Source organism: Bos grunniens, chromosome 27 (genome assembly GCF_055505025.1).
Source record: "Bos grunniens cultivar Pamir isolate PY7600 chromosome 27, Bosgru_T2T1.0, whole genome shotgun sequence".
Taxonomy (NCBI): domain Eukaryota; kingdom Metazoa; phylum Chordata; class Mammalia; order Artiodactyla; family Bovidae; genus Bos; species Bos grunniens.
Window position 1 is genome coordinate 17,971,780 of NC_141191.1, and position 24,097 is coordinate 17,995,876.

The 24,097-nt window shown below is 40.4% G+C and overlaps 2 protein-coding genes across 4 annotated transcripts in view; one reads left to right on the forward strand and one right to left on the reverse strand.

Annotated features, from left to right (window-relative positions):
• The window catches only part of MTNR1A (melatonin receptor 1A), a 157,931-nt gene that overhangs the window by 13,931 nt on the left and 119,903 nt on the right, over nucleotides 1–24,097 (reverse strand). The window contains exon 3 of one of the 2 annotated variants that reach the window (XR_015156142.1): nucleotides 7,625–7,900. The exons of the other annotated variant lie outside the window; for it this stretch is intronic. The gene's annotated coding sequence lies outside the window, so the exon portion shown is untranslated. Of the gene's footprint in view, nucleotides 1–7,624; nucleotides 7,901–24,097 lie in introns of those variants that run through there. 2 annotated transcript variants of the gene reach the window in all.
• KLKB1 (kallikrein B1) lies at nucleotides 2,286–22,794 on the forward strand. Of its 2 annotated transcripts, XM_086380132.1 has the most exons (15): nucleotides 2,286–2,390; nucleotides 2,990–3,048; nucleotides 5,017–5,179; nucleotides 6,913–7,019; nucleotides 7,657–7,816; nucleotides 9,321–9,430; nucleotides 14,925–15,084; nucleotides 16,127–16,236; nucleotides 16,373–16,541; nucleotides 16,636–16,748; nucleotides 16,904–17,069; nucleotides 18,789–18,964; nucleotides 19,861–19,956; nucleotides 21,704–21,843; nucleotides 22,341–22,794. In XM_086380132.1, the coding sequence occupies exons 1-15, from the start codon at nucleotides 2,344–2,346 to the stop codon at nucleotides 22,521–22,523; spliced, it is 1,959 nt and encodes a 652-aa protein (XP_086236258.1). In that variant the 5' UTR covers nucleotides 2,286–2,343; the 3' UTR covers nucleotides 22,524–22,794. The 2 variants fall into 2 exon arrangements, with proteins under 2 accessions (XP_086236258.1, XP_086236259.1); XM_086380133.1 differs by lacking the exons at nucleotides 2,286–2,390; nucleotides 16,636–16,748 and having other exon boundaries at nucleotides 16,373–16,492.

Sequence of the window (24,097 nt, forward strand, 5' to 3'; positions counted from 1 at the left end):
AAGTAAAATCTCTCTTAAGGGCTCCCTGGGAGTAAGCAAAAACCATAGCATCACTGGGTCCCAGGGGTTTACAGCCTAGAAACCTCTCCAGGACGGGGCCTATTGAACTGACACTCTACTCTCCGTCACAGACAACCGAGGAATGTCAATTTCTGAACCACCTGACCTGTCTCACAAAGAGATGCTGGTCATAAAAAGGTCAGTTTTTACCCTGGATGTATTTGGATCAATCAAATGTATTTATTTCCAGCATCTAATGAGATGCTGATAGATACATTTAACTTTGTTTACTCTGCCCAGAGACTCCCTCTTTGCAGGAACAGCACCTTCTTTATTTGTAGAATTATCCTGTGATACCCCACTTTCTCTTCTCCTTTTGCTTCTTCAAACCACACCCACTGTAAACATGTGGTTCCAGAGCCAGCCATGGAGAGCCCCCCTCCCGCCCAAAGGCTCTCACACTTTGAATCTCTAGGACTTTTATGCTGACAGCAGAAGCAAGCTCTCTTTTTAAAGGGCTCAGTGGTAAGATTAGGCACAGCCAGATAATCCCCATTTGATTAGTTACTAAAACAGTTTAGTAACCTTAATTATTGATACATCTGCAAAATTGCTTTTGTCCTGTAACATAAAGTAATCGTGGACAAATGTGGTACCCCATTTTCTTCAATGTCTGGGATGATAGAAGGAAGCCTTGGGGAACATTTTAGAATTCTACCTATCATTGCCTCTTTCATCTTCTTTCTGATTTGCTCCTTCTGAATCCACAAGCAAATCTTAAGTTTTATTATATTATGAGAACATATGTTCCACTATGAGAAAAATTCAGAAGAAACAAAGGAGAATATTTACATAGATTTAAACCGGTACTCGCACCATTTAGGGAAACAACCTCTGAGGGTTTCTGCTGTGATCTGGAGACAGGGCAGTTTTTTTCCCATCACCTTTTTTTTTCCTGATGAGGCCAGTAGCAAAGGAAATCACCAATTTAGATTCTTTAATATTGCACAAGTCAGAGGATTCCCTTTTGTTGTTTGCTGGTATGTCAGTTGATACCCTGAATTTAAATGGATATTTAAATATGCAGTCTGAATATTTGAAATATGCTACTTCATTACAGCCAGAAAAAAACATTTTACTGGCAACATTTTCCTACATTCTTAATAAACATAGTTCTGCACTGCAGTAACATGCATTAAATATTTATTTAAGAACTCCCTAAAAATCTAATTTATTTGCCAGAAAGATGTACTGCATCTTTGAAGAACAGTTAGAAAACAAAGGAGATTTAGTGGGCAAGGGATTGTAGTCTTTACATATTTTTAAAAGTAGAGGAAAGAGAGTAAATCATTTCGTATAGATTTAATAGGTCAATCTAGAATGATGGATAGAAGTGGCAAGGAGATATATTTCAGTATATAGGGAGATTTTTTTCTTTAAAATAAAATTCCCTGAACAAGAATAGGCTCCTAGGAAAACCAGCATGTTTCTTTCCAGTCTGCTGCTGCTGCTGCTGCTAAGTCGCTTCAGTCGTGTCCGACTCTGTGCGACCCCATAGACGGCAGCCCACCAGGCTCCCCCATCCCTGGGATTCTCCAGGCAAGAACACTGGAGTGGGTTGCCATTTGGTCTAGGTGTCCTGAAAGAGAAGTCTACATTCTAGGCTAGGAGTGCTAACTCTATCTGAAAAGGGGCAGATGGTAAATCTTTTCAGCTTTGCAGGCCATACTGTCTCTATCACAACTACTTAACTGTATAGGGTAAAAGCAACTATGGATAATACAGGAGTGAATGAGCATGAGTGTTCCAATAAAACTTCATTTATAAAAACAGGCACTGGACCAGATTTGGTCTGTGAACAAATTGTCAAACCCTGCTACGTTCTAATTCCTGAACTGGATGGGAGGAAGTCCTAAATATTGGTCAATTCCATTCCATCCTACAAACCTCACTGTTACAGGATTCCTTCACAAAGGAAGGCATGGATACCATTTGCTAAAAGGCTCATCATGACTTCCAGGAGGATGGATCCCTTTCCACCCCCTTATTCATATGTATCCAGGTCATTATACTGGAAATGTCTAGTTAGATACATTATGAGCCCCAAATAACTAGGAATTTTGGGGACATTTTTAAAAATGGAAACGTGTACATGAATTATGTGGTCCTATTATGAAATAGTTAACATATTAAATAGTTGAACACAGAAATGGGATGTTCATAGAATATGTTGACAGGACAAAAAGTTGAAACTCTTGGCAGAACACCAAAGTCAATATCGGAGCCAAGCAAATACTGCGTGCAGAGCCCTATCGGGAAAGCTTGAAGACCGGCCATTTTTCAATGGCAAGAACTCAGCTCCAGAACCACGGAAGCAATTGTGCTTTCAGGTAGAGGATTTCTATTATTCTGATTGCTTCCAAATAGGTGTTTTTTTTTTTTTTTTCCATTAAGCATTGTTTTTACTTTATAAAGCAACTATTAGTTGACATTCTAATTTCCTGTGTATTTAGAGAATGTAGAAGGAACTAATGCTCTTATATGTGGAAACATAAGAGTAAGATATTTTTCAATCAAAGAGAACATTGATTAAAAAGTTTAAAACGGGCTTGAATATTTGGAATATCTATCCTTAGGGATTTTGGACAGATACCATTACCATGGTTTATAGTAATTTTCCTTTTGCTCAAATCAAGAGGTTTCACAAATGTTTAATTTCCCTCTACCAATTCCCTTCGCATAATTGCTAAGAACATAGGTACCAAATGGACAATAAACACAAGAGTAATCTAGAGGTTTCAATTTGTATCTCATGCCAAGTCCTTGAGCGTAAAATGTTCAGAAAACCATTGCCTTCTATACTGATAATTGTGTGCTTAGATTTGCTATCCAGACATTTACAAGAAAATCTGTATTACCTTAAATTAAGATTCGTGTTAAATATGATCTATAAACAGTAGAGTTATGTGCCTGTTGCTTTGTCTTTTAGGATGATTGCACTCAGGCAAGCAGCTTACTTTATTTGCCTGTTTGCTACAGTTTCCTGTGGTGAGTGGATTATCTCTAAGATGCAAAGTTAAGGGTGAGGGGGAGAGTAATCAAGCAAGACATCCGACCCTCAGGACACATATCCTTTTAAGGTTCAGCACCAACTACCACTTGGCAGATATATCATCCTAGACACACCAGAAGGAGGGGCCCATAAATGAGAATGTCTTGGCAGGTGTCGACAGAAATTTCTGTTTGGAAAAGACTCTCCACAAAGCAGATCTTAAAACAGGCAGCCCTCTATTCTTATTATCAACATTAAAAAATCAACTTTATCTGAATATTCAGAAGAGTGCTAGGTATTTTATAGCATCTGGGTCCAACCCGAGTACCATAATATGTACTCAGTACATATTTTTACTCTTTTAGACTTCTGGAGAATCATTTCAGAAAAGGAAGTACCTAATTTATATTTAATTTAGGAAGTCATCTATTTGAATAGTTTGAGTTTCACCATCAGGTTTTTATCTTATTTCTCTTTCTATTCATTAAAATTTCACAGAATAGGAATGATTTTAGACACTGTTTTTCATTAATTATTGTAGAATGGAGTTTTTACGATGCCACCATTATGGGTGGTTTCTGAGTCTTTGTTGACTTAAGAAGACCACATCACAATGATGTTTATGGCTAAGACAAACACTTCTAAGTGTCTAGGGTGAGGGTTACATTTGGCAAAAAATAAATTTTTAAGGAAGAAGCTTTTATCCCCTAAACCAAACTCCCCTCCATCTGTCCCCTCATTCCAAATTGCTCTTCTGAGCCATAATCATTACCACATACAAATACACTGAATGCTGAAGAGTAGAAGCCAGAGATGCTGTGAACCATGGTCACTTCAATTTTATTATTTTTGAAAATAATTATGATCATGCTAGGGAAATTAGAGGTGCAAATTAGCAGAAAATGAGAAAATACTTGTCATCTGTAGTCTTATAATACAGAGATGGGCTTTGTTAAAAATATCTTTTTCAGATATTTTTCTGCATGTGTCTTTATACACTCTGTTATTAGATACTTTTTTGTAACTTATGTTTCCCATTTATAGTGATCTTTCAAACAGATAAATATATATCATGTTTTTGGAGCTTAATATTCTTCTCTATCAGAGAAGGCAATGGCAACCCACTCCAGTACTCTTGCCTGGAAAATCCCATGGATGGAGGAGCCTGGTAGGCTGCAGTCCATGGGGTTGTGAAGCGTCAGACACGACTGAGTGACTTCACTTTCACTTTTCACTTTCATGCATTGGAGAAGGAAATGGCAACCCACTCCAGTGTTCTTGCCTGGAGAATCCCAGGGACAGGGGAGCCTGGTGGGCTGCCGTCTATGGGGTCGCATAGAGTCGGACACGACTGAAGTGACTTAGCAGCAGCAGCATTCTTCTCTATTCATGATATTTTTGTATGCACATTCTTATATACATGTTTATTTCTGTAGAAAAAACTTTGGAAATTAAAACACCAGATATAGTAAAGTGTGCATATTTTTGAAGGTTTTATGATATATATCATCAAATTATCTTCCAGAAAAGTTGTTCCCATGTTAGAAGATAGGGAGAAACCAAGCTAAGATGGCATTTGAGGGAAAATAATTTATGTACAAATTATTATGGTTGAGCATTATAAATGAAAATCAACCAAGTATTTTTATGCATAGGTACCCAAAAACTAATTTTAACATCATGCATCAAGCCCTAATATAACACTATTTCAGGAATTCCTTGGCTGTCCAGTGGTTAGGACTCTGTGCTTCTACTACAGACATGGGTTCGAGCCCTGGTCAGGGAACTAAGATCCCACATATTGTACAGCAGGTATATTTCATCCTGCTTCTGCATTTAGTCATGTCATAAGATCTCTGGGTATTCCATGGACCAATTAGGAAGGTTTAGAACGCAGATACATTTCTTTTAAAATTATTATTTCTTCCACATTAATGTGTCTTTTTTCAATGATTCTGTCATAGGATGCTTGACTCAACTATATCACAACACCTTCTTCAGAGGTGGGGATGTATCAGCCATGTACACCCCAGATGCCCAATACTGTCAGCTGATGTGCACCTTCCACCCTAGGTGCTTGCTCTTTAGTTTTCTTCCTGAAAATTCAACCAGTGATGCAGACAAAAGGTAAACGCTGATATTTCTTTATTGGGGAAGCCATTTTTCAAAATGGAATCAGTTGTGTGCACCATATAGCAAGATTATGTTTCTAAATGGCCAGCTTCATTGGAATCACCTAAGCAGATTCTTAGGCTCAAGCTCAGACCTATCAAACCGAAGTCTCTTGGGCCTGGAAATCTGCATTTTAAACAATGACTTAGAGCCATAGAAAGTAGTCTTTTCCTATCCAAGACCTCAAGGAAAACATTTGAAAATCATTGAGTTAAGAGATTATCTCGAGAAAGGGTCTAACGCTGCTGCTGCTAAGTCACTCACTCGTGTCTGACTCTTAGCGACCCCGTGGGCTGCAGCCCACCAGTCTCCTCTGTCCATGGGATTTTCCAAGCAAGAGCACTGGAGTGCCATTGCCTTCTCCTGAAAGGGTCTAATAATAGGTGAATATTTCACCTGAACAAGAAAGGTACTTGCTGTCTGATGCATGATCACACTTATGGATAGCATAGTTCTTAAGATACTATAGAAGGCAAGCATTTTGTTGAGAAAATAATTAAAATCCATCTTGTAACCTTGGGAGAAGGGAGGTCTGAATGATGCCTATAATGAGCCAGTTTGGCCACCTACAGTATTCATGGCATGTGTATGCCTACATGTGCATGCATGTGTGTGTGTGCACGCATGTGTGTGTGTGCACACATGTGTGGACATGAACATATATTGTTAACTGGTAATTTGAAAAAGTAAGAGCATTTGAAAAGTAGTTGGTAATGAAAAGTCTTACTCAGTCATAAAGTTGCTCAAGTACAACCACAGTTTTATTATAATTTTCTTTACTTTTGATCAATATCCAGAATGAATGTTTCTTCCTTGTTCCCATTTCCATATCCATAATTCTTTTCCTTTGTCTTTATTCTATTTGAATTAAAAACTAGGAGTTAGACTGTCATTCCATGATTCTACAAGGAAAATGAAAATGAAAAGGTTAGCCGTGTAATCATGTCCGACTCTTTGTGACCCCATGGACTGTAGCCTACCAGGCTCCTCTGTCCATGGAATTATCCCAGACAAGAATACTGGAGTGGGTAGCCATTCCTTTCTCCAGGTAATTTTCCCAACCTAGAGACCAAACCCAGGTCTCCTGCATTGCAAGCAGATTCTTTACCATCTGAGCCACCAGGGAAGCCCTCTACAAGGGAAAACTTGTATAGCAAACCTAGACTGTATGTTAGAGGCAGCAACTTTTCATTTAAAAAGTTGAATTGGGTTCTAGAATCCTTTTAAATAAGGAAAGTACATAAAAGTTGACATTAAAGACAGAATGAAGTTTTTTAGTAGGTGTGGACTGTAAGGAGTTAGTAGTCAGGATGAATACCAAATATAGATGCAACTCTCATGATTGATTTAATTTCTTAAATGAAAATATTTATAACAACAATCACCAGGTGGGAACATAATTCCCACAAAGTTTGGGAACACAGGAAGAATCATTCCCTCTTTTATATGATTGACTTTCTCTACTTGAAATGTGAATATAAAGGAAAACAATGCTAAAGGTAGGTATTACAAAGATTGTTAGGTATTAAGGAATTGCCTCTAAGGATGTTTTTTTTCCCAGCAGGTCTCAGGCATGCTGTAGTATTTTCCTTATTTCCGGCTGTATTTATAAGTGCATAGAAATGCTAGACATTTCCTCAATGTGTGTTTATCATTCTATTTCTTATTAAACTACTTTTAAAAAACAGGTTTGGTTGCTTCTTGAAGGACAGTGTTACAGGAACCCTGCCGAGAGTGTCACGGACAGGTGCAATTTCAGGACATTCTTTAAAGCGATGTGGTCATCAAATTAGTGGTAAGGTGTGATTTCTGAGCTCAGTTTGAATGGACAGTGGGTCTACCTTAGAACAGCTTCTGCTCAAACTCTGTAGCACCATGCACTTTTGGAACGGAGCACTTAGAAAGATAACAGAGATGGGGTTGTATTCTGGATGCACGCTCTTATCTTCAGCAGTCCTCTCACACTTGAGGAGCCTCTATCATTTATGAGGCTGGCACTTTGGTGTCAGATGTACAGAAAGTAAATACACAACCAAATAATAGTCTCCCCTTGACTCCCAAACAGAAACAGACCGACAGAGAACAAACTTAATGGTTACTAACAGAGAAGGGTGGGGGGAGGGATAGATTGGGAATTTGGGATGGACATGTACATACTGCTATATTTAAATAGATAACCAACAAGGACCTACTGTATACCACAGGGAACTCTGCTCAGTACTCTATAATAAGCTATATGGGAAAAGAATCTGAAAGAGAATGGATATACGTATATGTATAACTGAATCAATTTGCTGTTCCTGAAACCAACACATTTGAAATCAACTATAGTCCACTAGAAAATTAAAAAAAAAAGCTACCCAGCCCAAATTGATGATTCACTTCCAGAAGGGAAACTGGTTGAATTTGTTCCGTGTGTTTTATTTGGACAGCTTGCCACCGAAGCATTTATAAAGGAATCGATATGAGAGGAGTCAATTTCAATGCATCTAAGGTGAGAAGTGCCAAAGAATGCCAAGAAAGGTGCACCAACAACATTCACTGCCAGTTCTTCACATATGCCACGAAAACCTTCTTCAGTGCAGAGTACCGGTGGGTAACATTCAGTGTCTGTTCTTTCTGATGGTGTTTTCAGAAGCATAACCTTTTTTCCTTCATAACCATTTCTTCTCCCAACTGAAAATCAGAGAGAGTTTTTAGGTTTAATCAGTTTTCTTAGTCTTAGAGAGAATAAGAATATTTTTAAAGAGATGGAAATACCAGACCACCTGACCTACCTCCTGAGAAACCTGCATGCAGGTCAAGAAGCAACAGTTAGAACTGGACATGGAACAACAGACTGGTTCCAAATAGGAAAAGGAGTACATCAAGGCTGTATACTGTCACCCTGCTTATTTAACTTATATGCAGAGTACATCAGGCAAAATGCCAGGCTGGATGAATCACAAGCTGGAATTAAGATTGCCAGCAGAAATAGCAACAACTTCAGATATGCAGATGGTACCGCTTTAATGGCAGAAAGTGAAGCGGAACTAAACAGCCTCTTGATGAAGGTGAAAGAGAAGAGTGAAAAAGCTGGGTTAAAACTCAACATTCAAAAAACAGATCATGGTATCTGGTCCTATCACTTCATGGCAAATAGATGGGGAAAATGTGGAAACAGTGTCAGATTTCACTTTCTTGGGCTCCAAAATCAATGTGGACAGTGACTACAGCCATGAAATTAAAAGACACTTGATCCTTGGAAGAATAGCTATGTCAAACATAGACAGTGTTTTAAAAAGCAGGCATCACTTTGAGGACAAAGGTCCATATAGTCAAACCTATGGTTTTTGCAGTAGTCATGTATGGATGTGGGAGTCGGACCATAAAGAAGGCTGAGCACCAAAGAATTGACACTTTTGAACTGAGGTGCTGGAGAAGACTCTTGAGAGTCACGTGGACTGCAAGGAGATCAAACCATTCAATCCTAGAGGAAATCAACCCTGAATATTCATTGGAAGGACTGATGCTGAAGCCAAAGCTCCAATATTTTGGCCATCTGATTTAAAGAGCTGACTCACTGGAAAAGCCCCTGATGCTGGGAGAAAGTGCGGGCAAGAGGAGAAGGGGGCAACAGAGGATAAGATGGTTGGATGGTACCACTGACTCAATGGACATGAGTCTGAGCAAACTCAGAGAGATAGTGATGGACAGAGAAGCCTGGCATGCTGCAGTTCATGGGGTCGCAGAGTTGGACATGACTTAGACACTGAACAACAGTCTTATTATTTTATTCAATTTTGGCATCATTTTTCCTGAAGAGAAAAATTTCCATTTGGTCCGCAAATACCCTGTGCTTGTGGAGTGAGATTTCAGTAGAATAATGTCCTATAGAAGAATAGTTCCTACTGCACCCTCACCCTAACCCTCCCTCTATAGAGGGGGACATGTCTGTTTGATGAATAACACAATTTCTAACTCGCTCATCACGGAGGTCACTGTTCTGATTGCTTTGTTTATTTTCCACTGACCATGGATCATTTTCAACAGGGAATGGACTTCTGCAGGCACCTTGAATTTAGGAAGCAAAGTAACCTCTGTTTTTCACATTCAGGAACACCTGCCTATTAAAACGGAGCCCACAGGGGACACCCACGCGTATAAAGGTGCTGAGTGATGTGGAGTCTGGATTCTCACTGAAGGCCTGTGGAAACTCGAAAATTGGTAATTGTATGGCTCCTACTTCACTGTGTGGGCTTCTTCCCCAGTGGCTCAGTGGTAAAGAATCTGCCTGCAATACAGGAGATGCATGAGACACAGGCTCGATCCCTGGGTCGTGAAGATCCCCTGGAGAAGGGAATGCAACTCACGCCAGTATTTTTGCCTGGAGAATTCCACGGACTGAGGAGCCTGGTGGACTACAGTCCATGGGGTTGCAAAAGAGTCAGAGACAACTTAGTGACTGAACAACAAACAGGGGAATACTAGTCATTATGCTAAGAGCCTTGGCTTTGTAGAATAATGGACATTTGAGCAGTCTTCACATCAGTCAGTGAAACACTGTACCACAAGGAAGGTCAGTGAGGGCAGATATTTATACAGTCCTTCATTTGATTTGCACCATAGAGAATTAGGGGTTTCCCTTGTAGTTCAGACGGTAAGGAATCTGCTTGCAATGCAGGAGATGCAGGAGACACAGGCTCAACCCCTGGGTTGGGAAGATCCCCTGGAGAAGGAAATGGCAACTCACTTCAGTATTCTTGCCTGGAAAATCCCATGCAGGCTACAGCCCGTGGGGTTGCAAAGAGTCAGACATGACTGAGCGTGCACACACACACACACACACACACACACACACACACTTCACTGTGTGATTGTACTAGGCAGAAAAAGAGCCTCCCCAAAACATCCACATCCTAATCTCTGGAATCTGTAAATATGTTACCTTACAGGGCAAAAAAGGCTTGATTAAATATGTGATTATGTTAAAAAAAAACTTTGAGATTATTCTGGATTATGTGGATAGACCCAATATAGTCACAAGGGTTCTGATAAAAGAAAGAGAAAGCAGAATGATCAGAGAGTCAGACAGAGAGATCAGAAGAGGGTACACTTCTGGCTTTGAAATGGAGGAAGGGTCCCTAAGTCAAGGAATTCAGGCCTCTAGAATCTGAAAAAGGTAAGGAAAAAAGTTCTACAGAAATTCCCAAAGGAAAAAAGCCATGCCGGCATCTTGATTTAAAGCCCAGGAGGACCCATTTCTGGAGAAGGAAATGGCAACCCACTCCAGTATCTTTGCCTGGAAATGTCCCATGGACAGAGGAGCCAGGCGAGCTACAGTCCATGGGGTTACAAATAGTTAGACACGACTGATGACTAAGCACTACACGTTATTCCCATTATGAAAGAACTAAGGACAAAGATCCATTTCAGACTTCTCGACTTCTGATCTTCAGAACTGTGAGATAATAAATCTGTGTTGTTTTAAGCCACTAAGTTTGGGATAATTTTTTAAGCAGCCCTAGGAAACTAGTACAGTGACATTGTAGAGAAAACTATATGGTCATTTCTTAGTGGTGTCTATTATCTAGTGAAAGGACTCTGGCATAATAAATCAATGAAACCCTATGTTTCAGACATAGGGGTAATTTTAATTGAAAGAGCCAGAAAATTTGCTAAGATAGTCCATCTTATTTAGCATATCAGCATGTCAATGATAACATGTTACTGAAACCAAATTATCAATAGCCACTTCTATACAGTATCAAGTGCTGACTCTGCGCCAAGCCCTGAATGGGGAGCTGGGCTAGGCTCCTGCCTTAGAAGACTGGGAAGTTGGCAGCAATGCCTCTCTTTTCCCATTGGTTCCCAGCCTCCCCCAGCACACTTCCTCCATGCTGTGCTCCAGATTTATTGCTTCAAGTTAAGTATTATTTAATTTTTTACTATTCAGATTGGGTTCTTTTCTGTAATTTAATTTCTGGCTATTGGTATTATCTGGTGAGACATTGTTTTCATACTTCAGTCCTTTCTTTAAGATTTTTTTTGGTGTGTGGACCATTTTTAGAGTCTTTATTGAATTTGTCACAATATTGCTTCTGTTTTATGTTTTGGGGCTTTTTTTTTTTTTTGCCCATGAGGCATGTGGGATCTTAGCTCCCCTACCAGGGATCAAACCCATATCCCCTGCACTCAAAGGCAGGGAAGTCTTAACCACTGGGCCAACAGGGAAGTTCCCTCTCCAGTTCTTTGGACATGGTTTCCTTTAGTTCTTTTACGCATATTTAAAATAGCTGATGTAAAGTCTTGGTATAGTAAATCCAATGTTCTTGCTTCCTTAGTGATGGTTTATATTGACCTTTACTTCTGTGTATGGGCCATATTTCCTTGTTTCTTGGCAAGTCTCATGATTTTTTTGTAAAAAAAAAAAAAAATCAGACTTTTTAATACAAGCATGTGACAAGCTCGGGACATCAAATGCCCTCCTTCCTCAGAGTTTGTTGTTGCTGTTGTTACTATTTTGTGTTGCTGTTGCTGTTTGAGGACTTTTCTGAGCCAATTGTGCACAGTGTTTAGCCTCTGTGGTGACATGACCACGGATGTCTGTGCTCAGCTTCCCCCACAGTTTTCTAATGACAGGACAGAAGTTTGTTTGGGTGCCTAGAAGTAGTGAGTTTGCCAGCCTTGGACAAGGGGCTTTTTGTGAGACTTAGGGCATGCGTTTCACTGCCCTGCCCTTTACAACTTTGCCCTGGCCTCCACTTTCTGCTGACACGGAGTTCACAGAGGTCAAAGTCAGTCCTCGGTGAGGGCTCGGGGCTTTCCCAGCACGGGAAATGTGCAGAGCCTCTGTCAGGCACACAGTCAGCTCTATACAAGAATATGGCTTTCCAGATTCCCAGGAATATCTCAGAGATTTTCAGACTCTCGGTTTTCCTTCTAAGATTCTCATTGGCTTGTGGTATGCCCCTGTTATTACTACTGACTTAGGCAGCTACAATGTTGTGTAATAGTCACAATATTTTTTTTTTTTGACAAACACTTTCAAGGAAAAGGCTGTTGACACTGAGGAAGTTCTGAATCAGGTCGAAGAAACTCAGTCCTTGGGAATGGGGTTTTCCTGAGAACCTCCAGTCAAATGATGACAGTTATCTGGGGACAGGGCTTGGGAGTAGCTCCAACTCTGTTCTGCCCCTTCCTGAGGCCCATTAGGCTGCTGGTTTTCCCCACGATTGTGGGTATTTTCAAGGCTTCCATGGAGCTGTGGAGAGGGGATGAGAGGGCAAGTTAAAAACCTCACAGAACTCAGGGCTCTTGCTGAGACTTGGCTGTTCTTAGATAAAAACTCCCTGGGCTGTTATAAGCCTTTGGTTCGCTTTTGGACTTATGAAATGACATTAATTTTGACATTCTGGCCAGTGCTCTTGTTTCTTTCTTTTTTTCTTTTTTTTTTTTTAATGGAGGAAAGGGTTTTGGAAGGTCTTTACTCTGTCGACATCTTGTAGCACTTTTGAGAAACAAAACAAATGAAAACGAAACTAGCTTTAAAAAACAACATGGTCTTTGGAACATAGTTAGCCCCTGTCCTTTTGTCATCTGGACAGGTCAGACTGTGACTGCACTTTATATTCAGCAAATGTGTTCCGTATTTTGTTTGGAGCAACAGACACATCAAAAGAGAGTAACCAAGATCCTGAGATATCTAGAAACAGGAAAATAAGATACCATTAAAGAAACAGATTAGACATTTAACCCTAAAAAGTCAGGATGACTGTTTTAAATTTTTGTTTTTGAAGAATGGTCATTGGGAAAAGGATTGGACTAATCTGTCTGGTTTCATAAAATAGATACTGCTATGACGAAAATAAGAAGAAATTCTGACTCCTAGAGTGGTCCAGAAGTGAACCTTGTCATGAGGTAGTCAGCTCCTTGTCATTATAAATGTCTGAAATAAAGGTTGAACTACTTGAGAGGATGTAGTTGAAGGTAGACATGGAATCCCATAAATTCTCTTCCAGCTTAAAGTCTGATTTTTTTAAAAAAAGATTTAAGTAGTTGAGATCTAATTTCCTCAACTTCCCATCTGAAGATATTATGTGTGGCAGGCACACTCTCTTGATCCAACTATGTTCATTTAAATTTGAATTCTTGTTGTCTTTCTCATAATTGCTACCATTATTCTTTAAGCTTACCTAATTTTAATATAATTTGTTTTTGTTGTTCAGTGGATAAATCATGTCCAATTCTTTGCAATCCCATGACTACAGCACATCAGGCTTCCTTGTCTTTCACTATCTCCTGGAGTTTGCTCAAATTCATGTCCATTGAGTCGATGATGCTATACAATCATCTCATCCTCTACCACCCTCCTCTCCTTTTGCCTTCAAACTTCCCTAGCATCAGGGCCTTTTCCAACAAGTCAGCTCTTTGTATCAAGTGGCCAAAGTATTGGAGTTTCAGCATCAGTCCTTCCAATGAATATTCAGGGTTGATTTCCTTTAATCTCCTTGCAATCAAAGGGACTCCCAAGAGTCTGCTCCAGCACCACAGTTCAAAAGCATCAATTTTTCAGCACTCAGCCTTCTTTTTGGCCCACCTCTCACATACGTACATGACTAATGAAAAAACCATAGCTTTGACTATACAGACCTTTGCTGGCAAACTGATGTCTTTGCTTTTTAATAGGCTGTCTAGGTTTGTCGTAACTTTCTTTCCAAATGTCCAACTCTGTGACCCCATGGACTGTAGCCTGCCAGGCTCCTCTGTCCATGTGATTTCCCAGGCAAGACTACTGGAGTGGGTTGCCATTTCTTCCTCCAGGGGATCTTCCTGACTCAGGGATCAAGCCTGTGGCTCTTGCTGTGTCTCCTGCATTGCAGGCAGATTCTTTACCGCTTAACCCACCTGAGAGGCCCTAATAGACTTTTAAAGTGATAGTTGCTCAGTTGTGTCTGACTCTTTGCGACCCCATGGACTATACAGTCCATAGAATTCTCTAGGCCAGAATACCAGAGTGAGTAGCCTTTCCCTTCTCCAGGGGATCTTCCCAACCCAAGGTTCAAACCCAGGTCTCCCACATTGCAGGCAGATTCTTTACCAGCTGGGCCACAAGGGAAGCCCAAGAATACTGGAGTGGGTAGCCTATCCCTTCTCCAGTGGCTTTTCCTGACCCAGGAAATGAAACACTTCATGCGTTACCAAACTGAGTAAATAATAAGAACATAAGTAAAAGTATAATTGAGATATAATTATATTATGGAAAATGAAAGTGGATTTCCTCTTGTTCTAATGGGTACACGGCATTTTTGTTAGAAATTTAGGTTTTTGTTGATGTCTTTATTAAAACATTTTTCAAAATATTCAGGAAAACATAATACAAAAGCCCATGTGCCTAAGGCCTGAATTTCAGGGTGAGGGTAATATAAAGAAAATATACACAAAAGCTGAGTAGCTTAGGTATTTCAGACCAAGCAGGATAGAGCACAGGTTAAGACATTTTATTTCTCTGACATAGGTATCTGTCTTTTATCAGATTGAGACCAGATTTTTCTTCTCCCAAATGGCAAACAACAGGCTTGGGGACATTTCAACAGACATTTTTTTCACTAAGGATGTGTGATTCTATGAACAAACAGCAGTCATAGTTTCCTTAGTTATGATGACGAAGTACAAGCATATGCAGCATCATGACATGTGCGTCTCCCCCGTGGGTTCACAGGCTGCCGCGTGGACATTTTCCAACACAGTGCGTTTTCAGATGTGGATGTTGCCAGAATTATCGCACCAGATGCTTTTGTGTGTCGAACCATCTGCACCTATCACCCCAGCTGTCTTTTCTTCACATTCTATACAAATGCATGGAAGACAGACTCACAGAGGTCAGTAGGCGTGTGTCACGCTTGCTACTGTCCTGGCATCATTTTCATTTTATACTTTGAGTTTTTCCCAAGTGTTTTCATTTCCCTCAAAACACTTGAACTCATAGAATGAACTTATGGTGACCAGAGGGGAAAGTGGCGGGGGAGAGGGATAGTTTGGGACTTTGGGGTGGACATGTACATACTGCTATATTTAAAGTGGATAACCAACAAGGACTGTATAGCACAGGGAACTCTGCTCAACGCTATATGGCAGCCTGGTTGGCAGGGGAGTTCGGGGAAGAAGCATATATGTGTATGTATGGCGGAGTCCCTTTGCTATCCACCTGAATCTATCACAACATTGTTAATTGGCTATACTCTGATATAAAATAAAATTTTTTAATTGAAAAAATAAACACACTTGAACTCATAGTTTAAATAGGTGCTCTTCTGCCAGGTGCTGATTAGTTAAGAGATTAGCAGACTTTCCTACCCATCTTCTCTTACTTAAACAGACCATCCAATCAATGAAATAATAGCCATGGATACCTTTTCTACTAATCTTAATGTTTTGTATTAGCTTGAAGTAAACCACTCACTGGGAGCATATCTTTAAGCTCCTTTGTTCTGACCCCAGTGTTTCAGAAACTAGAGCCCTGTTTATCCTGATCAAGGTTCCGGTTCCATCTCTTGACCCATAGATAACCTGTCCTTTTCTTTACACACAAGATGGAGCTAAGAGAAGGGTATCAAGTTATAATAGCATCAGCAACATAAATCCCCAGAATCTGTTCTTTCTTCTTTTTTTTAAATTAGAAGGTAGAACTTTACCATTCTCCTCTTTTCGGGCTATCTGTGCCTATAAGTTTTCTTCAGAGGGAGATGTGGCTTGATTTACATTTAATCTCTGTAATTCACTAGAGTCCTGTAGTCTGATGTTCTTTGGAGGGAATTTCTCAGAAGAATAAAACTTGCAGGGGGTGTTTTTTTGATATTAGGTGTTCTTGTATTTGCCTTTAATGGGGTTTTCTTTCTTTCTCTTGCTTTTTTTTGACAATAGAAATGTTTGTTTCCTTAAGACTTCCCAAAGTGGGAGCCCGAGTTCCCCTACTCCTCAGGAAAATGCCATCTCTGGATACAGCCTTCTAACCTGCAAACAAACTCTGCCTGGTAATGCGATTTGATAAAAAAATATTACACAAAATGTGATACATTCTATGATCTTCTAACAAGCCTCAGTGTTCCAGAAACTTGTGTATGTGTGGCTTATCATTTGCATTTTCTATCGTTTTTACATTTGTCATAGGCACAGAGCCCTGCCACTCCAAAATTTACCCGCAAGTTGCTTTCGAAGGAGAAGAGCTGCATGTGACCTTCGTGAAAGGAGTGGATGGTTGCCAAGAGACCTGTACAAAGATGATTCGCTGTCAGTTTTTTACTTATTCTTTATTCCCAGAAGACTGTAGAGGAGAGAAGTTAGTGAATGCTTATTTTTCAAAAACAGTTGGCAGATAACTTCCTGGGCTTTCATCCTCTGAGGCTTAATCTCATGCTGATCATCTTGTCTAGGTGTAAATGTTCCTTACGCTTGTCTTTGGATGGCTCCCCAACTAACATAACTTATGGGACGCAAGCAAGCTCTGGTTATTCCTTGAGGTTGTGTAAACGTGGGGACAGCCGTGGTGAGTAAATCTCACTTTGTAGAGGGATGTCTGAGTTGTTTAGATAGCTTTTTTAAATCTTTTATAATGGAACTATGTGTCTTGTTTTCCTTAATTGAAGGGGACTGTGATTCACCCTCTGATCCCAACCATTAACTTCAATGCTCTCTTTTTAGTCTGTACAACAAAAAGGACACGCATTGTTGGAGGAACAAATGCTTCTTGGGGAGAGTGGCCCTGGCAGGTCAGCCTGCAAGTGAAGCAGAGAGCTCAGAGTCACCTGTGCGGAGGGTCAATTATTGGACGCCAGTGGGTCTTAACTGCTGCCCATTGCTTCGATGGGTAAGCTTTGGCTGCATCTTATCTGGAGTTGTATCTTGCCTCTTCATTTTGAAGACTCTATAATCAATGTCTCCATCATCATGTCAGTTTATTAATATCCATCCCTCCACAAAGTTACAATAGCTTTTGGTGGTAATAACTTTGAAGATTTTCTCTCTCAGCAACTTTCCCAGGTAACTCAGGGATAAAGAATCCGCCTGCCTCCAGGGAAGTTTCAATCCCTGGGTTGGAAAGACTCCCTGGAGGAGTAAATGGTAACCTGTTCCAGTATTTGTGGCTGGAAAATTCCATGGACAGAGGAGCCTGGTGGGCTCCATAGGGTCAGAGTTGGACATGACTGAGCACCCATGCATGCCATTGTTAACTGTAGTCACCATGCTATCTGTTATATCCCCAGAACTTATTTATCCTATAACTTTGCTCTAGATAGTAATTTTAGACTTATTTTGCATATATCCATATTTAAAGAGTTAATTTAAATGTTCACACTTCCCAAAATATAGATATAATTTAAATAGTGTTGAGGTTCCTCTCATTTGCCCTATTAGAGGTGTTACATAAAAACTGGGGTTTCCTCTTGGTTGGATGTCAAGTCAAAAGACACAACCAAGCCAAAAATTGGGAGAAGGAAGGATTTATTATTGCAGTGAGTAAGGAGAACACTGGGAATCTTTCCCAAAGCAGTTGTGTCCCTAAACAGCAGAACTGGAGAAGTTTTAAGCTAAGGGTACATGCATATTCTTGAAGGGCCTTAGCCTGAGTCCAGGCCTTAGTTGATTGAAGTCATGAGGGTCAGAAAAGGTCACCATCATCATGCCTTAGGTTCCAGTTGATCTGGTGGTTGAGAGCTTCTGGCTAATCTTTGCCATTGGAAGACAACTAGGAGTCTTTACAGCTGACGCATAATCTTTGCTATTGTTACTTCTCTTACCTGTAATAGTCCTTCATCTCTGCATTCTTTTATTCCCTTTAAGATCATTAATTACTGAGACCTATTCAAGGACAGGGCTTCCTGTGGTTTAGTCATAAAGAATCTATCTGCAATGCAAAAGACATAGGTTTGATCCCTGGATGGGGAGAATCCCCTGGAGGAGGTCATGGCAACCCACTCCAGTATTCTTGCCAGGAAAACCCTATGGACTAGTGGGCTATAGTCCATGGGGTTGCAAAAAGTCCAACACGATCGAAGCGACTGAGCACATTCAAGGACTAGTGTTGTGGTCCCACTTAAGTCACAAAACGGCTTAAGCTAAAAATGGTTTCTCTTATATCAAGAAAACCATGACTGGATCTCTTTCTCTGGGGACCCCCTACCCTATCTGATTACAGGGAGACTTGTGTACAGTCATTCTTTCTTGCCAGTTCTGAATTTCATGGAAGTGATTGCTTTCAACTTGGTGAATGATTTTCCATGATAAACTGCGAGACATCTCCCGAACACAGTTTCTCTCAGAAAGGGACAGCAACATTCTTGTACATTCACTTACAGAAAACCTGACATAATTATACACTTTCCAATATTTTTAACTAAATCTTCAGAGTTCAGCACTGCTGCTGTTGGTGCTAAATTGCAAGGAGGAGAAATTAGGTATGTAAACATACATTATATGTAGTATTTTCTTCCCAGTTCTTTTTTGAAAGGTAAAGTGAAAGGAGAAAAGAGCAATATCAAAGGCCAGTCTTTCTGGTTTCAAATCAGTTCTTATTTTTCCCTCCTAGGCTTCTCTTGTCAAATATTTGGCGCATTTATGGTGGCATTTTAAATCTGTCAGAGATAACGACAGAGACGTCTTTCTCACAAATCAAAGAGATTATTGTCCACCCAAATTATAAAATCTCAGAAGGCAGTCATGACATTGCCTTAATAAAACTTGAGGCTCCTTTGAATTTTACTGGTACGTAGCATATTTAAGGAGACATGTACAGCTGAATTGTGTTGGTTTAAATTTTCACATCAGTTTCAAGGAGGGGTCAGAATCTAAGGAGACTGTCTTTATTTTCTGGTTAATGAAGTTGCGGGAAAGATGAGTATTGCCAGGAAAAATAATTTGAGACTTGACATAAAATGTCTTCTACTTAAGGGCCAAGATGTGTTACCTAGTTCTTTCAGGAAGGAATACAGCTGCATATTATACTATTGAAATAATAACAGACATGGAAGGGAGCATGACTTCCTTTGACAAGAGTAGCAGAATTTGCATTGCCTTGAGCATAGGCATATTAGGAGTATCTGAGGGCAAGCATATTCAAATATTAATTTCCAGGTGAAACCTGAGTAGGGAAGAGACTGCTGGACAAGGCAGTTCTGGGAGACAGTAGCTTTGTGGTTGGACGGGGTGCATTTGGAGGTACAAAAAGCTCCACAGTTGCTAAATGCCTGCTGGGTCTGCTAAAGATTCTGTGTCCTCCGGCAGGATGTCCTTGCCTCCAGTTACCCCACCATGGGATTGTTATTAAAATCAGTTAATAAGTTAAAGTGCCTAAAAATCATGCTTAAAACAGTGTAGACCCCTCTGCTATTACTATTGAGGGAATCATACACAAGAACTTGTAAAGGCTCTTGACAGTAAATTTGGGTTCGGAGCTTTAAAATTTAACACCCAAAATGACTGTGATTGGTGAGACATTTTCTTGAGTCACTGACCTTAGAAACTGAGTGGAAAGTAAAAGGTGTATTCTACTTGGTGCTACTCTAGAGAAAGAGAATATAGGGGCAGGGAGAGTATGTCTTTTTAAAGTCAATGTCCGTAACTAAATCTAGCCAAACTCTAATGTAAAAATTACCTTTCAGATTTGCAAAAAGCAATATGCCTACCTTCCAAAGATGATACAAAACCAGTTTACACTGACTGTTGGATAACTGGATGGGGCTTCACAGAGGAAAAAGGTACCACATGGCATTTTATATGTTAAAACACATGGAGTAGATTTGTTTAATTGGCCTCTAAAGTTATATCCAGATTTGTGATTTTTTTCCTAACTATTCATTTCCAGATATGTATTCAGTAATTCTTGAGAAGACAGTTTTGCTTGGTCCTGGAAAAATTCATAGGGTAATCTCTTAAGCATCTTTGACTTCTCCTAAAGGATTGGTCCCATACAGGACTAACAACTTCCCCAAGCTCATCCTGTCCTCAGAATTAATAGAGTTCCCATCTCCCAAGGCCACTGTTATCCCTTGGATTAATAACCAGGAGTACAGGCAGACATGTCATCTCTCTTTCTGGAAGGTTTTTAAATCTTTTTTTAAAACACATCCTTCCTGCAACTTGGTAAAGCCTGCGAACCTCTTCTCTAATGATGCTTTTACACCCATAAATAAAACACACAGGATTACAATGAAAACCAATGAAACTGCAACTTATCAGAATACTTTGAAAATGACAGTGTTAATAGCCCAGTCGTGTCAGACTGTTTGAGACCCCTTGGACTGTAGCCTGCCAGGCTCCTCTCTGTCCATGGGATTCTCCAGGCAAGAATACTAGGCTTGATTGCCATGTTCTCCTCCAGGGGATCTTCCTGACCCAGGGATCACACCTGGGTCTCCTGCACTGCAGGTGTACTTTTTACCATCTGAGCCACCAGGGAAGCCCTTATTTCTTAACAATTAATGTAAATCAACTTTATTATAAATTGTATAGTTCATTCCTGCCAAATTGAAAACTATAGATTTTAAAAACTGTTTAAAATTGCAGTATAGTTGATTTACAATGTCGTGTGACTTGCTGTTATATAGCAAAGTGAATCAGTTGTACATATATCCACTCTTTCTTAGATTCTTTGCTCATAAAGGTCATTGCAGAGTATTGAGTAGCATTGCTCATACCATATAGTAGGTCCTTATTGGTTATCTATTTTATGTATAGTAGTGTGTATATGTAGATAACCAATAAGGACCTACTATATATGTTGAAGGGCTTCCCAGGTGGCGTTAGGGGCAAAGAACCTGTCTGCCCAGGCAGGAGACTTAAGAGACTAGAGTTGGATCCCTGGGTCGGCAAGATCCCCTGGAGGAGGACGTGGCAACCCACTCCAGAATTCTTGCCTGGAGAATCCCACGGACAGAGGAGCCTGGCGGGCTACAGTCCATGGGGTCACAAAGAGTAGGACTCAACTGAGCGACTGAGCACACATATGTATACTCTTTCCGGTTTTACTGAGATATAATTGACATACATGAGTGCATAAGTCTATGCTATACAGAATTATGTTTGACTTATGTATGTTGTGAAATGATCACTATTATAAATTTGGTTAGCACTCATCACCTACTACAGATGCACGTGTGCTAAGTCACTTCAGTCATCTCTGACTCTTTGTGACCCCATGGACCGTAGCCCACCAGGCTCCTCGTCCATGGGATTCTCCAGGCAAGAATACTGGAGTAGGTTGCAATGTCCTCCTCCAGGGGATCTTCCCGACCCAGGGATCGAACCTGCATCTCTTTTGTCTGCTACACTGGCAGGCAGGTTCTTCACCACTAGTACTACCTATGAAGCCCCTATCACAGACACAGACATACAAAAATTTTTATATGAAGAAATGACCTTCATGGAAACTTCAGCATTCTCATTTAAGACTGTAGTCTTACTTCTGTATTTATTTTATTGCCTTCTTCTGATGTTGCCTCACAGGTAAAATCCAAAATACCCTACAAAAGGCAAATATTCCTTTGATATCAAATGAAGAATGCCAAAAAAGTTACAGAGATTATAAAATAACCAAACAGATGATCTGTGCTGGCTATAAAGAAGGAGGAAAAGATGCTTGCAAGGTAATGCATTACAGTATGAAAAACACACAATAGGCCACTTGAGAAAAATCATTTCAAAATATGTTTTTCCAAGAGCAGTTCTCTATAGCTTTCTAAATGACTTGGAACCAAATAACCTGATAATTTCATATAAAATCTTTTAAAAATTGAATATACACCTATAATTTTTATATCTATCTCACAGCAGGAGTATGCCATCTTTAAGGGAAGACAATTGTGCAGACAGATCATTGTGCTAAAACACAAGCACTTTAAGTTTATCTCACCTTGGGATGTGATGATGCCAAATTTTCTGTGTTGGAATGAACAGAAAACACCAACTATATACTGTTGAATTAGGTCACTTTTACTATGTCCAACAGCTCATGGGACACATGAAATATCTGAAGAGCTACGAGAAATTGTTTGCGTGGTGTGTGTGGTATGACTACAGAATTTTAAAGGCACATCCATCATAACCTTCTCTCATTTTGCTTTTTCCTCTTACTGTGACACAGGGTGATTCAGGCGGTCCCTTGGTTTGTCAACATGAAGAAACATGGCATTTGGTGGGCATCACTAGTTGGGGTGAAGGCTGTGCCCGCAGGGAACAACCAGGAGTCTACACCAAAGTTGCTGAGTACGTGGACTGGATTTTAGAGAAAACCCAGGACAGCCATGGTCAGCCTTTGAGGAAGTAGCCAGCTTGAGAAGCTTCATAGACACGGGGAAGAGCCCCCCTTGGAGTATTCGATTAACACCCTGTGTCCAATTCACGTGCTGAACCTTGGGGTTTCTCATCTGCAAAAACCCCAGAGGACAAGAGGATTGGTGTCTACCTCTCGTCCCTGTCATAAAAGGAACAATGCATAACGCTTTCAGCATTCAGTAATAACACCGTAATGGGAGAGGAAAACAACTGAGTATCTCTACAATTGTTTGTTATAAAATAAAAATGGCAAAAGAGTGTGATTCACGTGTTTTATTCTGACAGTGAAACAGAACGGAAGATAAGTGACTCCAGGTTGTAGCACATTGCCTGAGATCATTCTAACTTTACCACTGCCTCCGGAACTCAGTCTATCCCAGGGATGATAAATTCTTCTCTCAGCCTCACCTGCACAGTCATTCATACCTACTACTGCCTGCCTCACTTGGGGTGAAGAGCCATTGATCTTGGATTTTGTTCTGCCAAGTGGAATGGAAGAAACCTGTGAAATGTGCACTTTTGCAAGGAAGAGATGGGTTATCTGAACCTGGAAGATTAGCAGCGCAGCTTTCCATGTCGGCCTCTTACCTTGGTTCCCTGGGCGTTGCCACAGGGCTCCAGGCTGGCCGTGCAGGGGAGACCTGCGGGGCTGCAACTGCCTGGGTGCAACTTCTGCCGTAAGATCCTCACGTAGCCTTCGTGGAAGGCAGGGGTCTGATTTGCTGGGGGTTCAGTGGGCTTCCCAGGTGGCGCTAGTAGTGAAGAATGTGCCTGCCAATGCAGGAGACATAGGAGACACAGGTTTGATCCATGGGTTGGGAAGATCCCCTGGAGGAGGGCTTGGAAACCCACTGCAGTATTCTTGCCTGGAGAATCCCATGGACAGAGGAGCAGTCCATAGGGTTGCAAAGAGTTGGACACGATTGACTTGGCACACACAGTGGATCCTGGGTTCTGCAGTAGTAACCCAGAGGCAGTAATAAGTAAATTCCTGGTGGTAGGAAACAGTCCTGGAATGAATGATATTAATTCTTATGTAACACAAATTCCAAACTTGTCAGTGACCAACCACCACAACTGATATCAGGTAGTTATATTCCATGCCACTGAACTGACTTGACATTGACACAGAATTTGACCATTCACAAAATACTGGGTAGGTAGAAAGAACTAAAGATGGAGGGAACTGACTGAAAGAAAACCACAAGGTCTGAGTCATTCATAAACCACACAGTAAGAAACTGAAGAGTTAAGGGCTTACTCCACAAATAAATTCCCCAGATTTTGTAATATCCGGCTGGATTCCCTGAAATGATTAAAAAAAAAAAAACCCCACAACTTCAACTTTTACTTTAGTGTGCAACACAGATAGTGTGGGTGTTGTTTTATATTTAAAAAGAAAAAAACTGGTTTGCAGTGAAAATCTTTTATCTTCACTACTAGTGTCCTAAAGGATGTTTGAATAGGACTTGAAGGGCTTGCAGTGTAATCCTTGGGCTTTTTTTATTTTTATTTTTTATGCTTGGGCTCTTGCTGGTCAGGGAATGACCTCCTTTGGGCAAAAGA